The sequence below is a fragment of the Pieris napi genome, chromosome 19 (assembly GCF_905475465.1).
Source record: "Pieris napi chromosome 19, ilPieNapi1.2, whole genome shotgun sequence".
Classification (NCBI taxonomy): domain Eukaryota; kingdom Metazoa; phylum Arthropoda; class Insecta; order Lepidoptera; family Pieridae; genus Pieris; species Pieris napi.
In genome coordinates, this window is record NC_062252.1 from 6,225,423 (window position 1) to 6,246,828 (window position 21,406).

The following is a 21,406-nucleotide window of genomic DNA, read 5'->3' on the forward strand; positions in this document are numbered from 1 at the left end:
TAAAACAATTCAATTTTTACTTTTGAACTCAATGGAGGCATTGCACACCAATTACAATTAAAAACAAATTAAAATTTGAAAATTTATTAATTCATTTATCAATAATCTAAAGCATGCCAAAGCCCTTCGAGTAACTTATAGCTTTCATCAGTCTATCTTGGAGTTTATCTTTATTTTCATACTCCGGTAGTAAGAGAACATTAAAACACGTATGAGCTGTGGGTAGTCTATCACAATCCGGTCCATTTCTAGCGATAACCAGTTTCAAATGACTAAGACCCCCGACTGGAACTCTGTCCGAGCCAGTTGTGAATTGCAGAAGTTTTCTCTTATCCTCTAGTGATAAGCTGTGAACAATGCTCCAGAAATCTTTGATTGTTTGTGATTCTGCTGTGTAGCCTCCATCATATTCCGTTGATTTTTCAAGCTCATTGAAGTCAAAGTCCTGAAATTGATCTCTTTTAAGAAGAATAATCTATGACGGTTGTATATATAGTATGTAGTTTATTGATGAAACTTGACATTAAAATATTTAATTTATATCATTTAGACTTGAATTTCAATTACAATTTATTATACAATGTAAAATTAAATTTCAATATACAATTTGTTTGATATAAAAATTAAGGTCAAAAAAGCAGATTTATAAATTAATCCAACTTATAAATTAGTATTTTACTACCAAACCGAGAGTAACAAATTTGGGTGATTCAAAAATAAGATTTTTGTTATTTAATTTTTTGATGTTATTGAGTAGTTGTCTTTTATTTAAAGGTCTAAACTAATTTTTAATAAGAAATCAATTAAAACGAATTACCATAGTTCAGTATTTTTAACATCAATACTTAATTTACCATACACTAGTATAGTTTTACTTTAGAATATATTTTATTGTATTCGCTCTAAATATGTCAACATATATGTCTACACAGCTCTAGTTAGAAGCTAGGCTATATAAAAGGTCCGTTACGTCTATGTCACCGTAAAATTGTAAAAACCGTTAGATTGTAATCTATCTCGCGAGATTGTAAACTGTCGAAAGATTGTCAACTCAACATACTGCTTGCAATTTAACGTATTATTATTCGGTAGTTATATGAAATTGTTGGGAAGTAAAATTAATCTGTAATTGACCAAAGAAGTTTGAATGATAACTAAGTTAGTGTAGTACAATCTACCGAATACCGATAACCGATAACCGATAGATTACAATCTAACGGTTTTTACAATTTTACGTTAACATCTATACCAAACTGCACCTTTTAACCTAAAATATTCAAACAAAAGAGTTATTTTTATGAATAAGTCCCTATTTTTCATACTTTTTAGTAATGTTTCGACTAACCTTACTACCACATACGAGGGTTTCAACCTCTTCTGGCCTGAAGAGTGACCCGAGCTGACTCTCATCGGTCACCATCACAAAGCCACGACGGAAAGCCTTGAACTGCGTATCAACGGATTTGTTCAGCAGAAACTCTGCGTACAGATCTACGAATTCCTGGAATCAACATTAATAATAAATAAAAATTTCCACATCGATTGAGCCAAGTCTATTAGGGTAAGAGTATGTTAAAATCAAACACCCTTTCCCTTCCTTTGCAGAATTAAAAAAAAACTTTTAAATAAAACGCGATAACTATATTTTTTTATAGAACGGGCAGGAGACTCATCATGTTAAGTGGTACCGCCGCCCATGGACACTCAATGCCAGAGGGCTCGCGACTGCGTTGCTAGCCTTTTAAGAATTGGTACGCTCTTTTTTTTAAAGGATCCTAAGTCGAATTGTTTCAGAAATACTTCAGTGGACAGCTGGTTCCACAAAGTGGTATTGGGAGTGAGGGAGCGTTCTAGTATTTTGGGGTGTCCTTTTGTAAAACGTTACTATGCGGGGCGGGGATTAAATTACGCGTCTGTTAATATTATTTTCGACTTTCCAGTACTTTACACCACATAATGGTAACTTTTAGGTATAAAGTCACTGGATGGTCACGAAACGTTTTACTATTGGGTACAGAAAAACGTTACGGCGCGTTACACGTGGGGGGGGGGGGGGCAATAATCTCCAAAATATTGCGTACTCCATACTTGAACGCTCCCTAAGTCCTCTGTAAATTTTTCCTTAAAATATAATTCTTAACAAACCCGTTTATTATCCTGCGTAACAAATATACTGTCGCCATTTTCTTTAAGATCTTGGAATATATTGTTCCCAAACACATCCGTATAGCATATCCTGAACGTCTGATAGTACACGTCCGCCAAATCATCGCCCACGTACTCTAGCATGTCTTTGAGGCCGTTGTATAATATCTGAAATTAATATTACTTATTATCGCCATTGATATACAAAAAACCCAAGATGCACACTCAACGTCAAAAAAACGTCCTCAAAAAATGAGCGCAACATTCTAAATTGTGCGCTCATTTCAAATAGTCTCGCGTCTAATAAGTGGAGTCGATGTTATTTATTTGTGTTTTTTTTATAAATAAATTTATGTACTTTTGAACTTTTTTGTGTGTAGTTTTTGACAAATATATTTACGCTATATAAAGTGTAGGTCAGGAGGTAGCCAATTTAACATTTTTTTTTAATTTAAACAAAAAACTTTTTAACCGGATTAAAGTTATGTATTATTATAAATTTACAACTATTTAACTTCCAACACCTTTTGTCTTCAGTCACCGTGACCACGCACGCTGTAAAGCACCCGAAAAGTCGGATAAATTTAAAATTATGTTAAATAGTTGTAAATAAAAAAGTCATGTTCGACTCCACTCAATACCTTGTCCTACCGACCACGGTCGGTCGTAGTGTTTCGGGACACTTTCAAGCGTTACTTTTATTCGAGACTGTGCATCATGGGTTTTTTGTATATCAATGATTATCGCACTCTTCATTTCTGAAGGTCGTGTTAGTGGCGCCTCACAACTTCCTCCACGCTCCCGCTTCCATTATTTATTATAAAACTTGTTTAAAGCAACAACTTGCTCCTACCCACTTATAATAAAATTATAAACGAGCTAGGTCTGGATATCTATAGTTGCTCCCCTCACACTATAAAATGGATTTTTGTTTAGTTTTTTTTGTAATTCAAATTTTTTTGATTAGTAATTATTTATTTTTGTAATGTTTGTTTTATTTGTATTGGTTTAATATTTGTATGATCTCTACATGTATTTCATGTTGTCACATTAAAAATTGTATTTTGTATTTGTTTTTACCAATGTGCCAGTGTGCCGAGCGTTGGCAAGCTTTTTGTCAATTAAAAAAAATATAACAGCATCATTTCTAGAGTATGTGAACAACAGACTTTTAGTGCTCTCAGGGGCTGACCATGCAAGATCTGGGTGCAGACTATTCCTATTCCTTATATCTAGATATGTATATTAAGGTGGATATTGGCTATATTTTTAATATCAAAAGTATTACATCCTATATACATCTATAAATATTAGTGCCATATAAATGGTTAAATTCTAAATAATCGTATGAATATCGGCCTAATATAACTTGTCTAAGAATGCGAAAAATCTAATAGTAAAACAAATGTTTTTACGGAAATTTTGAGCAGCGATCGGTAGCCGTATTTGGAACTAAACTGAAACACATATACAGGTTGGTCAAAAAGTCGTGGATCAAACGAAAATAGGGGATAGATGAGGTCATCAGCTGCAACAAATTGTTCTACGGGAGGTCTCTAAGCTCAACCCATGCAGAGTTATAATTGATTTTACATTTTATAAGAAAATTGACTTTTTTGACTAATTCTTATTAAAATTCGAAAATATCTTCATTCTGTATCTTTTTCATAATATCTACTAGATTGGCACTGAAGAGTTCTTCAGTTAAACATACTATTTATAGTTGTTTATTGAGTGTATTGAGGATAATATTAAGTTATATGATATAATTTTTTTCCAAATCATAACTTTTTGTTTACTTCGGACCCCACTGTGAAAAAAAATTACTCTACCGAAAAGTGACCCTGTATTACATGTTTTGGCGCATTTAATAAGAATTCTGAAAAGGTATTACACATGGCAATGAGTCACTCTAATATCTTTCTAGGACGAAAAAACAACAACAACGATTCGACTTATGATTAGATCCACGACTTTTTGGCCATCGTGTATAGTTTGAATATAATTCTTTAAATATGCTTATTTAAAATCGTATTAATTACGAATACCCGAGTAGAATAGAGTTCCTAGTAAGGTATTAGTAATTTACGATACATAAATTATTATATAAATCGTAAGATTTTTGACGCACTAATACTTACGGGATTCCAATCAGCTAAATCTTGGAAAGATCCCTTCTTGCCCATGAGCTTTCTATAGACGACCATTGGAAAGTTAACGGCTAATATAATATTATTGTAAATAGCCAGGCCTAGAACAATTCCAATAAGCGTAAACTGGGCCTCTGTTTCAAATGACGTGGGGTTAAACCTGAAATTTAAAATATATATATATGTACATAGTCTTTTTTTAACATAACTTTTACACATTTAAAGAAAACACTTTTTTTTGAGTCACCGTGACCACGCACGCTGTAAATCACGCGAAACATCGATTTTTTTTTAAATTATGTAAAATAATACATAACTTCAATCCGGTAAAAAAGTATTTTCTTTAAATATATATGTACATATAACTCGATAAACACTTAAAATGTTGGGTTTGTTCAAACACTAATAACTCGAGAACGGTTTGACCGATTTACATGGTTGTATTATTGGAAGATTGTAACATATTTTCTATATATCATAGGAGTAGACTCGGCCAAACGTTGCTGTGGCTAAGATTTTTGTTATATTACATAGTAGTAAACTATTCAAGAGAAACGGCAGGAGAACGCCAATCGACCATGCTTTTTACCATAAAACTATGCCATTAAATTGTAGCTTATGTGAAACGTTGGTATTTATTTTGTTAAGGATCAATACCTAGGTACACATAAAGAGCCTTTTCTAGCGGTGGTATTTTAATAAAAAATTTTTTTATAAAAGGACGCTTATTGTGACGTAACTATAAAAGATAGAGACATGCTGTCGACATTTTTTATAGATAGTGATGTGTCCTGAAAAATTGACAGACATCATTTTGTTCTATCATTAATAATTTTCGCAGCGCACGCGATTGAAGGAAGTTTTTTGTTTATTTTTTTACACCTTGGGTTAGATTATTCAAGTTTTAGTAATCCCTATTTTTTTTGAAAATGAAACATAGCCTATGTCACTCGGGAATAGTGTAGCTTGCCAACGGTGAAAGAATTTTTGAAATCGGTCCAGTAGTTTCGGAGCCTATTCATTTCAAACAAACAAAAAATCAAACCTTTCCTCTTTATAATATTAAGTATAGATCATATCTTTTAACTTAACGGACTACCACGATTTCTACTTTAAACTTCAAACTATGTAAATGTAAAAATTATTATAAACTTCAATAACTCCTCTACAAAAAGCAAATCCTGGTAGGTATTTCCGTACCAATTCGTCTTAGAGTCTTTCCAATAAAGCGTACCAATTCTTAAAAGACCGGCAACACACTTGCCTTTTAGCAATGTCACTATGGAGTGAGGGCATGTCACCCGGCATCAAGTGATCCTCCTGAGCCATTGTTCAACATGATACTCACCATACAGTATGCGAATCAGGTTGTTGGGTAAACATTCCATAATCGGGATTGAAGATCTCCTCAACAATAAGTTGGAAGAACTCCTTACTGACTCCGCCCTCATCCACGCCCTGTTCACCTTCAAACTCCACCACCAACTGTTTCTTCAGATCTAGGGCTCGCTCCATTGCTATCATTTCAAGCTGAAAACATTTTACCCCTTAATAGAACTGTGTCTTTCAGACGAATTGTATTTACGCTGTGATGAAAAGAGACAGATGATTACTCTAGTTAAAAAGCAGAGTATAAAACTTAGGGAAAAGATTTTTTTTTTTATTGTTCTATTTTAAGTCTTTTTAGATATATATAAATATGAACAAGAGTTAAAAATTAGTTTTCCAAAGAAGTTTCACTTCTGACATGTGTACTTTGTGAGCACGCACTTTTTACTCACAGTGGTTGCCTGGAAGAGATCGCTCGAAAGCGATATGGCCGCCAGTTGCCCTCCTTTTCATTTAATGATATTCAATTTTTATTATATTAATGAAGTGTTAATAAATAAATAACATGGTAAGTCTGCTTTGTTTATCATGTCTTGAAAATAGGAAATTTGTTGGACACGAGTAAAATACATTATTTACACATTTTTGTGTGAATTTATATTTTTTAGTTTTTCTACTTAGCAAGCACTGATCCAAATTTAATGAAATTTGCAAAGAGCAAGTAAGGGAGCGTTCAAGTAATGCAATTTTTGGAGATCATTGACACCCCCCCCCCCCCCATGTAACTCGCCGTAACGTTTTTCAGTACCCTAGTACAGTACTGTACTCAAGTTTAGTAAAACGTTTCGTGACCACCTTGTGTCTTTTAAGTTCCTATTATGTGGTTTAAGTCGAAAATAATATTAACAATAACGCGTAATTCAATCCCCGCCCCGCATCGTAACGTTTTACAAAAGGACCCCCACCCCCCCAAAACTCGTTACGTAATACTTGAATGCTCCCTAAGTTAGCCAGTGACATTTTAATTATTTTTCTAATTTATAAGAAAAATATTAAAAAATTACAACACTAACCTCCACCAACGCATCATCAATGATGTGAGATCGTCTCACTTTGAGCCTCAAGAAAGGCATAGGTGGTGAGGCACCGACGACCGCGTGTAGAAGGGACACGCGTCTCTCCGAGTACATCCGAATTCGGTTCTCATAATACAGGCCTAATGACTTAGTCGCAGCAGTAAGTATAAATGGGTATTTGAGGAATGAGAATTTTTTACCTGGAATTATAAAAATAAATTAATACGATTGAAAATAAAATATTATAGTATAAGATCCGAGATGCTTATTTAATGAAACGTATGTTATATTTAATTTAATATGTCAATAAATATAATCCATATGGGTTGCCTAGCAAATTTCAGTCCAGAGTATGTTTAATTAATATTTTAAAAAAGATATTTTTTATAATTTGCATATAGTAAATTTTTTGAACTTTTTTCAATCAATATTTTTAATCAGGGTAGTATTATATATGTATCACTATAACCTTCTTTTATACTAAAGATGTATATATACTTTAGTGTCACATAAAAAATATACACATAAATAATTAATTGATTAAAAACAACCTAACGTTTGCATATTCTATGGGCTTCATACTTTCGATTGGTATAGAATTTATCTAATAATCATACCGGTGAAATGTTTAAAAAAATATTTTTTTTAAATATTAATTAAACATACTCTGGACTGAAATTTGCTAGACAACCCATATGGATTATATTTATTGACATATTAAATTAAATATAAAATACGTTTCATTAAATAAGCATCTCGGTGAAGGGGGATCGGGATCTTAGACTATTATTATTACTCTCATTTCAAAGTTATGTATTTATTGAAAAAAAAAACCAGTGGCGCTACAACCTTTTTAGGTCTGGGCCTCAAATTTCTGAATCTGTTTCATGATCATTTATTTATCTAATAGGCAAGTATAAGATCTAAGTCAAGCCGATTTCCTCACGACTATTCCTTCACCGTTCGAATGTTAAATGCGCACATAGAAAGAAATTCTTTTGTTGCGGGGATCGAACCTACGACCTCAGGGATGAGAGTCACTAAAGCGACTCGGCCAAGTTCTTACTTCATATATTAGTAATAATAACGAACCAATTCGCCTTAGGGTCCTTCAAAAGCGTACCAATTCTTAAAAAGCCGGCAACGCACTCGCGAGCGCTCTGGCATTGAGAGTGTCTATGGGCGGCGGTATCACTTAACATCAGATGAGCATCCTGCCCCTTTGCCCCCTTTTCTATAAAAAAAACTTACCTCCACTAATATCAGTTTTATAATTAGCAAAATCGATGTCCATCTCAATTGTATCACTCAGAGGTTCGTTGTAAAATTCTTCAAAAGCTAAATATGGTTTCCTAGCGTCTAATACATTTATACCTAATTCAACAGCTGAAAAAAAATCAATATTTATTAACCGCCGACATAAACTAAACCCAGAGTTTAATTATTAAGATTCTCAGTAAAGCTTAGGTTTCCTAGAAAAGCGGTGCCGTTAACTAACGGCCGTCAAGTTACGGTTGTTCATAACGGCCGTCTTTACTTTTTAACATAATGCAAAAAAACAATCATTTTCGCTCGTCCAAGTCACGTTTCCACTCATTGTATTAATTAAATATGGGCACCGCTACTGAACTACTGTTTATCACCGCTATGACGGCCGTCATGCAAATGACAGCACCGCTATTTGACGTTACGGTGACACTCAACGTTCTCTAGTAAACCTACTCCGATGTTATTTATAGACAACGTATGGGTGACGTCACCCAACGTTACATTACGGGCGGGCCGTTGGATAACGGCACCGCTTTTCTAGGAAACCGTAGCTTTAAACAAATGGTTTCTGGTTCAACAGGACACATTCTTAAAAATTGATCTTAACCATTAAAAATCTTTAAAAAAATCCTGTATGAAGAAACACCTTTAATAATTATTACAATTCGATTTATAGTGTTAGAGTTGGTTCACTAGTTTTTCAGGTCACACCGATAACCTTCTTTTTGGAAGTCGGTTATACTCAAAATATCTTTATTCATATAGGTAAACAAGTACACTTATGAATCGTCAAAAAGAAGTTAAATTAATTATAAATTTACATTTACTACCAATTCGCAAGTCAAGGGCGTTGAGCGGGTAAGAAGAAACTTTCCGCCACTCTTTTTAATCGCTAAGTTTTGAGTCATACAAATTGTTTGAACTGGAGCAAATCAAAGGATTAGGATCATTTAAATATTCGTTAAATTTATAAAACGCTTTATTGATTAATTTACGTTTAAGGCCCTATCCCAGCAAGAATTGCTGTGTCAGTGTCTCGAGGTGGACTGCGGTGCGCAGAGAGGCGCGTCGCGTCGGCCCGTAATAACAATTAGTTATGTAAAACATTAAATTAATGTAATTTTATCATTTTTTTTCTGAAATGGATAACTTGGTTTGCGATTAAATATATCGTGTTAATTTCAAAATTATGTTCTATATACATTTTCGTCATAAAATGAATTCAAAGTGTTAAAAATTGGCTATGTTTGGTTTTTTGTTCTTTCGAGCGAAGTTATTAAAATCGTGTATCTTTCAAAATGGATACATAAACTACTCAACTCCACCATATATTTTTTCCATTCTCCCAACTTCAAGAAACGATGACGAAAAATGGAAAGAAACAATGTACTTTTTTGGAGTTTAGCGATAGGATAGGTTCTTAACGAGGGCTTTGAATTTATTTAGCGATAATTCTCTAATTTCGCTTGGGAGTTTGTTGTAAAAACGTATACAATTTCCATACGTGGTTTATCTTTTGGAGCCTGGTAGTTCGTACACTGAAATTAGTTCTATTTCGCTTATTATACTGGTGAAATTACCTAAGGGGTCTTCTGGCTGAGCTTGCTTTAAGTTTTTAATAGAGGTTAACGGGTACAAGTGGTCCAATGCGTCTCCAAGTGGATCCAACTGATTCATGATAATGACCGGCTCTTCTCTCAACGTATTCGATTCCATGATTCCAGATATCATATTTGCGTAGTACACTATCTGAAAAAATTATTTAATATTATTATTAAAGAGATTGCTAAACTACAGGTTCGAATTATTATTATTATTTGTTGGACAATCAAAATCCAAAAAATTCAAAATTCAAAATCATAATTTTTAATTAATTTAAAAGGTAACACAATGTACACTTAAGAACGTCAAAAAAGATATACATATTAAATGCTTCTAATTATACATTCACTGCCAGTTCTCAAATCAAGGGCGTAGAGCGGAAGAGAAGAACTGGCAATAAACTCTCCGCCACTCTTTTTAATCGCCGAGGTTTTTGTTTTACACAATGTTTGTAAGGAGCTGCAACCATAACACCATGTTCCAGAAGACATCTTAATTAATAATAATAAAATAAATTAAAAACAAAGATTTGTCCTCTATCAGCAGGAGGCATGGTGAAATAGGAGCACGCACTTACATTCTCGTGGGAACAACACGCAAATGCATAGTCGAAATAATTAAGATTACATTACTTCTACTTGTTTTAAGTTATACGTAGGTTATTTCGATTGAAATTATTGACCTTTAAGTAAAAATACGTTGTAACCTCTTTCGTATATAATGTGACCTTAGCAATGGTTATTTACTTTTTGATGCTGTAACTATCCGCACAGTTAAAATACCCCACTTTAAGTAAGGTAGCCCCTTACTCATGGGGATATCGCTGACAAAAGAGCGATTTGAGCTTCATTTAAAAGAAACCTACTCATAGATATCAGAGAATATTATGTTCGATCAATTAGATCATTGATTTTTTATTACTGCTTTGGATAATCAATGAGATTTATTTTTTTAATTTCAAGAATCATGTAAATTAATATTATTTGTGTATTTAGAATACACAAATACCCTTTTCGTTTATATTGTACGGGGAATCCATTTATTTTATTGTACGTTACTTATTTTTGTTTTTTATTTTGTTTGTTATTTTTGCTTTCCTAAGTTTATGTTTCGGGGAATCCCTCGACTGTGTGTACGTGATTTTTATTTTATTAGAGTTTACACAGAAGCACATTGCTGTTGTCAGTGTGTGTGAGGAAATACCGTAATGTCATCGCAAGCAGGAGATTTGCATCATCAGCTGTTCATAACATATAAAAGCTGTCATATAAACTTGCCAGCACAATTGTGCCAAAAAAATGCCAACGAAATTTGGAAAACGGCTAAAGAAAACTAAAAAACAAAAAAGTTCTTAGAACATTAAAAATCTCTTCTTTTGTTTATTACAACTGCAAACGCAATTAATACAATAACAAAGGTATTACTTTGTTTAACATGACTGTGTCTTAAATGGTCACTTTAATGTTACGTAACGTTAAGGGAGGGGCGGGGGGGTACAGAAAAACGTTATGGTGCATTACATGGGGGGAGGGAGCTTCTAAATTTTTTAAAAATTGCGTTACGTAATACTTGAACACTCCCTTACAACACGACAATCAATACCAAAGATACAGTCATACAAAATATATTTTACAAAAATGTCATTCTTCCCTATTAAAAAGTTCGAATTCCCGTTCCGTTTGATTTTTTTTACAATATTAATAACTAAAACGTGTATACGCAGCTTTTAAATTGCCCTCATTATTTCCACGCAAACGAAATCGCATTCACAACTAGCATATCTTATGTTATATCTATGAAAAGTTTGATAAATTTTCAATTATCTTCACTTACTTTCATAAGTTTGGTCGCTCTGGTAACATTCTGATCATCTTGCAGCTGGTACCCCGCAGTGTAGTTCGTCGATATAACCCTCAGGGTAATCAATTGTTGTAACGTTTCTAGAATATGTCGTAGACTATCTTTGCACTGCTCCCCCCAAATACGAGCCAACTTAGCTTGACCTGGAGATTAAATTCAAACCTTTAGATGCTATCTTTTACACAAATATTTAATTTAGTAAAACGCCATCTATGGGCAATAATGGAAAACGGAAATTCCAATAAAAATATTGGTTATATATATGTTAACGTAAAATTGTAAACACCGTTAGATTGTAATCTATCTCGCGAGATTATAAACTGTCGAAAGATTGTGAACCTCAGCGTACTGCTTACAATTTAACGTATTATTATTCGGTAGATTGTACTACACTAACTTAGTTATCATTCAAACTTCTTTGGTCAATTACAGATTAATTTTACTTTCCAACAATTTCATATAACTACCGAATAATAATACGTTAAATTGTAAGCAGTTCGTTGAGGTTCACAATCTTTCGACAGTTTATAATCTCGCGAGGTGTATTACAATCTAACGGTGTTTACAATTTTACGGTGACATATATACTGTTTAGGTTAGCAAATATTATATTGAAACTCTAAGATTTTACCCATTTTCAAGTTTTATAATGATGCAACTACTAGTTACCGACATGCATAATCAGTTAAGTACAACACACATACAGTAATCCGCCTTAGGGAGCGTTCAAGTATTACGTAACGAATTATTGGGGAGGGGGGGGATTTGGTGGGGTGATTTCCTTTTGTAAAACGTTACTATACGGGGCGGGGATTGAATCACGCGTTATTGTTAATATTATTTTCGACTTTCCAGTACTTTACACCACATAATGGTAACTTTTAGGTATAAAGAGTCACTGGGTGGTCACAAATCGTTTTACCATTGGGTATAAAAAACGTTACGGCATGTTACATGGGGGGGGGGTCAATAATCTCCAACAATTGCGTGACGTAATACTTTAACGCTCCCTTAACCATTTAAATACCTTTAACAGGTAAATGTTCTGCAGCATTGCAGAGTGCAGGCAAAGCGACCTCTAAGTAATCACTACAGCCGAGGTCTCTGACTTCAAATGCAATGACAAAGCAGTTAATGATATCATCCAGTTTCAACATTTTGGTCATCCTCATATCCAATTGTAAATACTCCGCCAATGTGGCCAGAATTATTACAAATGCCGAGCTATACTGTACTGATGGCACCTGTGAATGAACTAGTTTGAAGTTACCCAAGTATGTATTCAGAAAACTGATTTTGTTTTGTTTGAAAAACAAAACATTTTAATATTCAAATTCAAAAATCATTTAATCATATGGGTAACACATTGTACACTTATGACTTGTCAGTAAAGAAATACATATTAATGCTTCTAATTTTACATTTAGTACCAGTTCTCAAATCAAGGGCGTAGAACGGAAGAGAAAAACTGGCAATAAACTCTCCGCCACTCTTTTTAATAGCCATGTTTTTTTTTTACACAACCATTAAACCATGTTCCACATGACATCTTAAGTAATTAATAATAACCCAAACCAACAATATACAAACAAAACACAATCAATCCATGACTTTGTTCTACATCATGACATTCCCATTATAATTTAATTATTATAATAAAAATTATAATCATTTATAATTTTATTATATTTAGTTTTTAGGTATTAAAAAAATCTCTGCCTTTTGGTTTAACAAATAACAAACTAACAAAGAAGCAAATGTTCAAGATACTATTTCCAAAGCATAGTTGATTACAAATTTATTGAAGTCCTAGGATTTTAAGTTCTAGTAACAACAACCAGATAACCAACCACAACAACCAACGCAATACATTATATTATTGGTCGTTTTGAAGTTGAAATTGAATTGGATTATTTAAGACCACTCTTACTTTTGAAAGATATTCAAAAGCTCGTCTACATGAGGCTACATCCAATGTGGGTCCAGAAGCACTATCCACATCCTTATCGGGATCACTCGATGAACACATCGCTTCAGATTCTTTATCTGAAAATCATTTATTCATATTATTAATGGGTATCCAGAAACTCTGCAACAATGATAAAATTAATTCAATCTAATTCAAGTGTTAGCTAGTTGGATATTAAAGTATGAAATGTATGATATTTTAAGACTTATATTAATACTAGCAGACCGGCCAAGCATTGCTGTGGTTTTAGTTATATTACATAGTAGTAACCTATTCAAGGGAAACGGTAGGAGAACACCAGTCATGGGGACCACCATGATTTTTTGGTGGTAATGCCATTAAATTGTAGCTTATTTGAAACGTTGGTACTTTCAACACAGCGCCATCTGTTAGAATTGTATCAAATAATAAATAAATATTTGCAATAAAATAATATTGCGGGTATAAATTGAGATGTAAGCTATCCTATCTTTTAAGTTAGATTAAACTGCACACGGTGTGCAAAGTAGTTTAGGAGTCCATAGCGGACAAACAACGTGACACGTAATTTATATATTAAGATAACAATCACTGGAGTTTCTTTGATTTGCCCAAAAACCCAACACATACTGGCACTCTATAACATGGTAAGTAATTCATCCATACTACAGAGCCACTTTCCTTATTATTCACCTCGCTACAGTCTGGACAGGGTGTAAGCTTTAGTATGTGAAAATGTAAAGAGTTCAAACTCTCACCTTGCTTGTCTTCTTTAGCACTATTTGATACATTATCCACTTTGATAAAACTTCTAGCTAATATTAAGGGCTTGGTAAAGGTTCTGGCAATGGCACTTATTAAGGCTTCTGGAGAATTGTTCTTGATACATTCATTACACAACTCATATATTTTTTCTTCTGTCAGTGGTGCACCATCTGATATTGAGAATGATTATTAATTGTTTTAGGACTAATAATGAATAATATATGTTATTTTTTAAAGCACTCTTATATTATTTTACATTAGGAATATATTATGTAAGCTACATCTTGCACTTACTATTATGACTTAGATTCTTATAATCAATAGGAGATACACTTTGACTAGTTTCTGCTTTAGAATTTCCACCCAAAATTGGTGATGAACTAGAGGAAGGGCTTTCCAAGTTCTTATCATCTTTATTTGTTTTATCTGAATTTTCGGTAGTATTGTCACTGTAAGAATAAGGATGACTAATATGTAGTAAAAACTATTTTCACTTTATATAAGCACTAAGAGTTGCACAACATGTAGTATTTTTACAAATATTACCCAGTACTAGATTCACGGCAGGCTTCAATACGGGGAATTTTGTTAGGAAGGCTATCACATAAACGAGCTTCTTTGTAAAACAATTTAATGGCCTCAGCAGCTGCTTCATTTGGTGTCAAATTGCGTGCCTGAAAAATAACTCTTATATTTAAACACCATTTAAAAAATGTATAAAGTTAAGTGTCCTATAAAATATATTAAGTTATATTAATACCTCTCCACTTGAAGCGCAGTATTTATTGTCACAGTTAGGATTACCACAGCCATCTACCAACTGATAGAAATATCTCTCAATTAAGTGTTTGGCAGCTGCTCTTTTCATTATGTCTTGAGTATTATTTTGACCTGAATCTGCACATAAAATTGGTGTAGATTCTTCTTGGGAACTCTCTGGGGTAGGATCTGAATTTGACGATGATGCTTCGCTCCCCCTAAATATATAATATGACTGTGTCATGGTGAAGTAAACAAAACAAAGAAAGTCACAAATAAAGATAGCTTAACCTTCACTTCTATAGCAATCACAACTAAATAGATTTAATAATAAAAATGGGGATTACGACGGCAAATTAAATTAATTAATACATACGTATAGGAAAATTAAATTCGTAGAATTACCTTGAAGCTTCGTCAGTTTCGCTTTTAGAGTTCATAGAAATTACTGAAAAATAACTTATAACATCTAACCGCTATTTATAAGAAAAATAAATAAATTAAAGAATGAATTCAGATTTTATTATAAAACAAATAATACTGCAGAAATTAGGACTGCACTTGATCCTAAAAATTTTACACTCCTTCATCCATTTTGAATGAAAATTCAATTTTATCTTTGAAGTTTCTTATTAGATATGACACAGAGTAAATTTTATATGGTCAAGAATGACGTATTTTGGATAGTCCTACAAATACACTATTTTTATCTGTTCATTCTGTTTTCTACTTATTCAAAAACATATTACTGAGAGATACTGAAAGTAGTCTACCTTTAACTTATATATTTATAAAAAAATAATATATATTTAAGATAAGAGCAATATTTTAATGTTGGTGAACCCAATCTGTGATGCCTCCTTCGCTTCTATTTCGTCGATTATTGCCTTAAATTAAATGCTGATGCGTGCACGCATTTGTAGCAGTATAGCAGAATACGAAATTCCACCCGTATCACCTCGACGTCCGCCGTTCCACAACTGAGCGTTTTTCAAGGCAGTTTCTACCGCGCACTACCACTTTGTGGAACCAGCTGCCCACTGGGGTATTTCCGAACCAATTCAACATAAGGTCCTTCAAGAAAAGAGCGTAATTCTTAAAAGGCCGGTAACGCAATCGCGAGCCCTCTGGCATTGAGTGTCCATGGGCGGCGGTATCACTTAACATCAGGTGATCCTCCTGCCCGTTTGCCCCCTGTTCTATAAAAAGAAGTAATGCAATAGGTTCAACTTATTGTTGAATACAATTTCGTACAGTAAGAGAGGTTCCCGGAGCCCATCCCCCCTCCCAAAGAAATATAAAGGTGCGGAACAAACAGAAATATATATAATATATATATATAGGTGAACTATTAACTGATCACGGGGTAACTTCACTTTTCTTTTACCGTCAATAAAAATATATATTTTTGTTAAAAACATTAAATAGTATAAAATATATAAGGTTTAAAAATACTAAACCTCCCTTAATACCTCTATGTAAAAAAAATATATTATTGTTTTTGTCAAATGTCAATCTATCAAGTGTCAATGTACTAAAAATATGATACATGAACATGAAATATGAATTTGTCAGTAAAATTAAACTTGTATTATGTATATATTTTTAAAAATCAATAATTAATTTCAAAGCTTATTAGTGAATACAACTTTTTTATTGTATTAAATATAGTCCATTATTCTTATTTATGTATTGGTTTTTAGATCATAAACTTTGATTGATTACCGAAGTGGTTTATATTATTTTGCCTTACAAGTATTTTCGATAAAGAACATTTTGAAAGCCACTATGACGGATGTTCTCCCTGCAGAAGAAGCTAAACAAGATCGAGTTGTAACAATACTAAGAGGCTTTCAAATGTATCCTTTTTCACTGTTATAAGTTTCACAATTTCAGTAACTAAAAGCACTTCGAATATACCATAAAATAATCTTTTTGACTTTAGAAGACGGGTAAGCCCCTTATACATATAAATCATTTAATATATATATAAGTCACTATATATATAGTGAAAATAAGTAAAAGTAAGTAAGAGCAATGAAAGTGTTTACTTTAAGAGCCAGATGGGTAATGTCCTGCAACAATTACTTAACAGTTTTATTTTCCATGAAAATGTTATATACAATCTTTTCCTTAAACATTTACAGAAATTGGATGAACCTACGTGATGCTGACACAGGTAAATATAATTCTAGTTTCACATCCCGTTCAGATTCAATCCTCTAAAATAGACACTAAACTACACACACACAAATCTTAACTATTCTTAGTTCTCTCAAGAAAGCAATAAAAAAGATTTTTTTTGATGCTATTGCCTACACTGGTTTAAAGTTATGACAATATTAAAATTTACAAAAATATAGTTGGTAATCACTTTTTACCATTGTGTTGCCTATCCTGCTTCATATTACTCATTTTGTTAATCATGTTTACTTGCAACCACCTCTATTCTATCTTTAGTACTGGTCTCTACTATATTGTATTTCTCAGGTACAACATAAACACACTCTTTGTGTTTGTTATTAGTACATGAAAATTTATTATAAAAGTACTTCTATAAACAATTTATAGTCATTATCTAATTTATGGGTTTCAGGAAAGATTCTCTGGCAGCATAATGAAGACATGTCAAATCCAGAAATGGAGCATGAAGCTAGGGTACCTAAGCGTATTCTCAAGTGTAGAGTTGTTTCCCGCGAAATGAACTTTAGCTCAGTTGAGTCTATGGACAGATTCAGGCTGGAACAAGTGAGTTGTCCTTACAATGTCCATAAAAACAATATTAATTCTTATATTTGACTAAGAAAAAACCCAAATATGGTTTCTTTTGGCTTCTTTTCTCACAAATTTAGTTGTGTTTTGTATTAAAAGTGTTTTATAATTATCAAGAAATATTATATTAAAAGTAAATATTTCTTACTGATATATATAACAACAATTTCAGAAAGTGCTGTTTAAAGGGCGTTGTTTAGAAGAGTGGTTCTTTGAATTTGGGTATGTCATACCCAATTCCACCAACACTTGGCAATCCATAATAGAATCTGCTCCCGAATCCCAAATGATGCCAGCCATTGTTCTTAAGTAAGTATTATATAGTTTCGCGACTGTTTCATATTCTGTGTAGATTGCAGATATTATATAAATTTTGATGTGTGTGCATTAGGGAGTGTTCAAGTATTACGTCACGCAATTGTTGGAGATTATTGACCCCCCCCTGTAACGCACCGTAACGTTTTTCTGTACCCAAGTATAGTAAAACGTTTAGTGACCACCTAGTGACTCTTTATACCTAAAAGGTACCATTATGTGGTGTAAAGTACTGGAAAGTCGAAAATAATATTCACAATAACGCTTAATTCAATCCCCGCCCGCATCGTAACGTTTTACAAAAAGAACCCCCCTCCCCCAAAATTCGTTACGTAATACTTGAACGCTTCCTAAATGATTTATGTCAAAAAATTGTTGTAAGATCACTTTAACGTCATAGGTTCATCGTTCATATACCTCATGCGTAAAATATTAAGTTATAGTGGCAAGCAGCATAGTTTAAAAAAACAGTGTAAGCAGCTGACTAAGATATCTATATATGTTCTTGATTATGTTTTTTTAAAATGCAAGTAGGTAATCAACCTTCTTTATTTGTCACAAGGGAGCGTTCAAGTATTACGTAACGCAATTTTTGGAGATTATTGACCCCCCCCCCCCATGTATCTCGCCGTAACGTTTTTCAGTACCCTAGTACAGTACTGTACTCAAGTATAGTAAAACGTTTCATGACCACCTAGTGTCTCGTGTAAGTCGAAAATAATATTAACAATAACGCGTAATTCAACCCCCGCCCCGCATCGTAACGTTTTACAAAAGGACCCCCCCTCCCAAAACGCGTTACGTAATACTTGAACGCTCCCCAAGTAGATTTTTGGGTCTAAGTCATACCGGTTATAACGGGAGTGTTAACCTCACAGAAAGAAAAGTCCATTACATAGCAGTGATTTGAATGTTTGACCTAAGGGTTTAGACTCGAACACTCAAGTTATTCGATAAGAGATATTTTACTTATATGGCAATATTTCTACGGCAACATACTAATAGTAACATTTTTAATTTCAGTGGGAATGTTGTGATAGAAACAAAATTCTTTGACGGGGATCTCCTTATTACTACCTCCAGAGTGAGATTATTTTACGTTTAATTCGGAACATAGACTAAGCACACATCAGCATTTGTGTATGCATTTTACAGGCCTTATTTACAAATAAATATTTTTACTGCACTGAATTTTCACTTACATAGTTTAGTAGTTTAATAGTCATCATTCCTGGCTCTATTTAAATGATTTGATTTGATAAGATACACTGACTGGTTGGAAACCTGTTTAATAAGTTGAAGACAACTGATGGTAAATTCGCAATATGCAATCACAAGTCATTCAAAAAACCTTATTACCAAATTACTATTTTTAAAATATAAATGAAAAAATAATTTCATGTTACTACATTCCATAATATTAAATAAAATTTAATGAAACGCATTTATTGTGATGTAAATAAGGCCTCTAAAGAAGTAATAGTATGTAATTATTTTCTAGTCAGTTTGGAATTGTATGTATAAGCTTAACATAAACTGCTTTTAAAATGCTCAAAATACCTCAAATAGTTAACATACTCAACACTTTGGTTAATAGAGTATGGCTAATGAAAGTTGATATTGAAAAAGCGCGGCAAATTTAAAAAATATCAGCATGGCAGCCCTAAAGTAAAAAGGAAAGTTGGAACAACTCACTTTGATACTTTGACATTCATTTTTATTTTACTAGTGTATGCTTGCAATTTTTAGGCTTATAAGTTTTGTTGACATAAGTTTCATCTAAGTATATTATTGGCTTGTCTGCACGTTTCGATGCAATTGTACGCAAAAAGTGATGTCTCCATGCAGCTATATCATATCGTTCAATTAATAACGAACATTCATTGTTGTTTTTCTTAAATTCATAACCGTTGGCTAATAATCTCAAGACTATCTGTAAAAGAACAATAACATTATCTTAAGTAACTAAAACTAATATGTACTTATTTAAAATAAAAAAATATCAAGACATTTTGACCGTACTAACTTTAGTGTTGTCATATAAAAAGTTTGCAAAAAAATCCAGTATCTACTTTCGTTAGCCAGACTCTATACTTTTTGAAGTAAAAGGAGACAATTTTCCATTTTATTGTCTATGGAAGGTCGAGGTATAAATCACCAGCTTAAACAGGTTTCAGGGTTATGATGTTAATTATGCTTCAATACACATCTCAATTGTAAAATTCCATTTACTATGATTTTATAAAAATTGCATGCATATCACTGAATTTTCTAATGGCGCGTCTAAACGGGCCATGTTTTTCTGCAATTGATGGCTGCAACACTGTGGCCGGCAACATTGAAAACAATAGCAGCCACACTATGCAATATTGCAGTAATGTCCCGGCCATATAGCCAAACATGTTTTGTATAGCCACATATGGCCGATATTGCCCCGATGGGTGGCCGGACGATCGCTAGGCTATCGAATTCAACTGCAATATTGCACAGCCAGTTCTATTGTTGTTTCAGTCACTCTCTTTGTTATGGCACAGTGTATCCTTTTCCACGCGACATGACGTTTGCTATGAGTGAAGTGTGCCTGTTGCTATATTCTGTGTTTTGCGATCAGCTGTATTTGACGTTAGATTACTATGTAAAAATTACTGCTTTTGACATTCTAGTTCTTGAATAATTTATTATCAAGACTTATTTCTATACTCAAATTGTCTACAGTTTCACGCCTATTTAAGTAAGGTCAAATCCACAATCTCTTCTTTTTCTGTTTCTTTTTTAAAACAATATTAGCTGCTGGGACAAGTGTGATTTCGTCAGCCATTGTTGCCGGTTTGTGTAGCCCGTTTAGGAGTCTGCATCATGGGCCATACTATTGCAGACATATTGCAACACATTGCCCAGCCATAGATTGTTCGGCCATCAGCTGCATTAAAATATTTTTCTAATGGCCGGACAATTAGTTGCCAACAGTGCAGCCATCAATTGCAGCAAAACATGGCCCGTTTAGACGCGCCATAATAAACTGTCCACTATATATTTACTGTGTAGTGTAATATTATTAATGTAATTTTGATACTTAATTACTGAAATCTTAATTCATAATTGGAAGGCATAGAAGTATCTTTGGACTACATTGTTGGGACATGTCTTACTGATTTTTAAATTCACAGATTTCATTAAAAAAATAAAAACTAGAAAGTATTATTAAAAAAATCTAACAGTATTCTATTATAAATTTTTCTTATTAATAATGTCCCTCTGAGTGGTGAATGACTAATTTTTGTAAGTAGTATACAGTTTTAAACTAAATAATATATTTTACATAATGTGATTGAATTTTCACAAGTTTTTGTTACAAGTTTGAGTGTTATAAAGAATGTCAATTTAAACTGTAATAAATAGTGGATTAACTAAAGTTT

At 33.0% G+C, this 21,406-nt stretch overlaps 2 protein-coding genes across 3 annotated transcripts; one reads left to right on the forward strand and one right to left on the reverse strand.

Annotated features, from left to right (window-relative positions):
• Nucleotides 1-68: 68 nt before the first annotated feature.
• Nucleotides 69-15,518, reverse strand: LOC125059119 (ubiquitin-protein ligase E3A). The gene is made up of 16 exons (XM_047663339.1): nucleotides 15,309-15,518; nucleotides 14,905-15,121; nucleotides 14,691-14,818; nucleotides 14,439-14,593; nucleotides 14,138-14,314; nucleotides 13,362-13,477; nucleotides 12,459-12,675; nucleotides 11,405-11,574; nucleotides 9,550-9,718; nucleotides 7,952-8,086; nucleotides 6,698-6,900; nucleotides 5,644-5,825; nucleotides 4,287-4,455; nucleotides 2,146-2,313; nucleotides 1,346-1,501; nucleotides 69-445 (listed from the first exon to the last, which is right to left on the reverse strand). Exons 1-16 carry the CDS (start codon nucleotides 15,341-15,343, stop codon nucleotides 107-109), a joined length of 2,736 nt encoding a protein of 911 aa, XP_047519295.1. The 5' UTR covers nucleotides 15,344-15,518; the 3' UTR covers nucleotides 69-106.
• Nucleotides 15,519-16,478: 960 nt separating this feature from the next.
• LOC125059297 (retinal rod rhodopsin-sensitive cGMP 3',5'-cyclic phosphodiesterase subunit delta) lies at nucleotides 16,479-19,176 on the forward strand. 2 transcript variants are annotated; one of them, XM_047663668.1, is made up of 5 exons: nucleotides 16,479-16,762; nucleotides 17,051-17,082; nucleotides 17,500-17,651; nucleotides 17,848-17,984; nucleotides 19,014-19,176. In XM_047663668.1, exons 1-5 carry the CDS (start codon nucleotides 16,692-16,694, stop codon nucleotides 19,093-19,095), a joined length of 474 nt encoding a protein of 157 aa, XP_047519624.1. In that variant the 5' UTR covers nucleotides 16,479-16,691; the 3' UTR covers nucleotides 19,096-19,176. The 2 variants fall into 2 exon arrangements, with proteins under 2 accessions (XP_047519624.1, XP_047519625.1); XM_047663669.1 differs by lacking the exon at nucleotides 16,479-16,762 and adding an exon at nucleotides 16,784-16,855.
• The last annotated feature ends 2,230 nt before the right edge of the window (nucleotides 19,177-21,406 follow it).

Bases quoted from the DNA above. Each gene is read 5' to 3' on its own strand.
- LOC125059119 (XM_047663339.1), bottom strand. From the start codon at position 15,343: ATGAACTCTAAAAGCGAAACTGACGAAGCTTCAAG. The intron at 14,819-14,904 runs GTATTAATATAA...GTTATTTTTCAG, and splicing joins ACTGCGCTTCAAGTGGAGAG to GCACGCAATTTGACACCAAA. The intron at 13,478-14,137 runs GTGAGAGTTTGA...AATGATTTTCAG, and splicing joins TGCTAAAGAAGACAAGCAAG to ATAAAGAATCTGAAGCGATG.
- LOC125059297 (XM_047663668.1), top strand. From the start codon at position 16,692: ATGACGGATGTTCTCCCTGCAGAAGAAGCTAAACAAGATCGAGTTGTA. The intron at 16,763-17,050 runs GTATCCTTTTTC...AAACATTTACAG, and splicing joins ATACTAAGAGGCTTTCAAAT to AAATTGGATGAACCTACGTG. The intron at 17,985-19,013 runs GTAAGTATTATA...TTTTAATTTCAG, and splicing joins ATGCCAGCCATTGTTCTTAA to TGGGAATGTTGTGATAGAAA.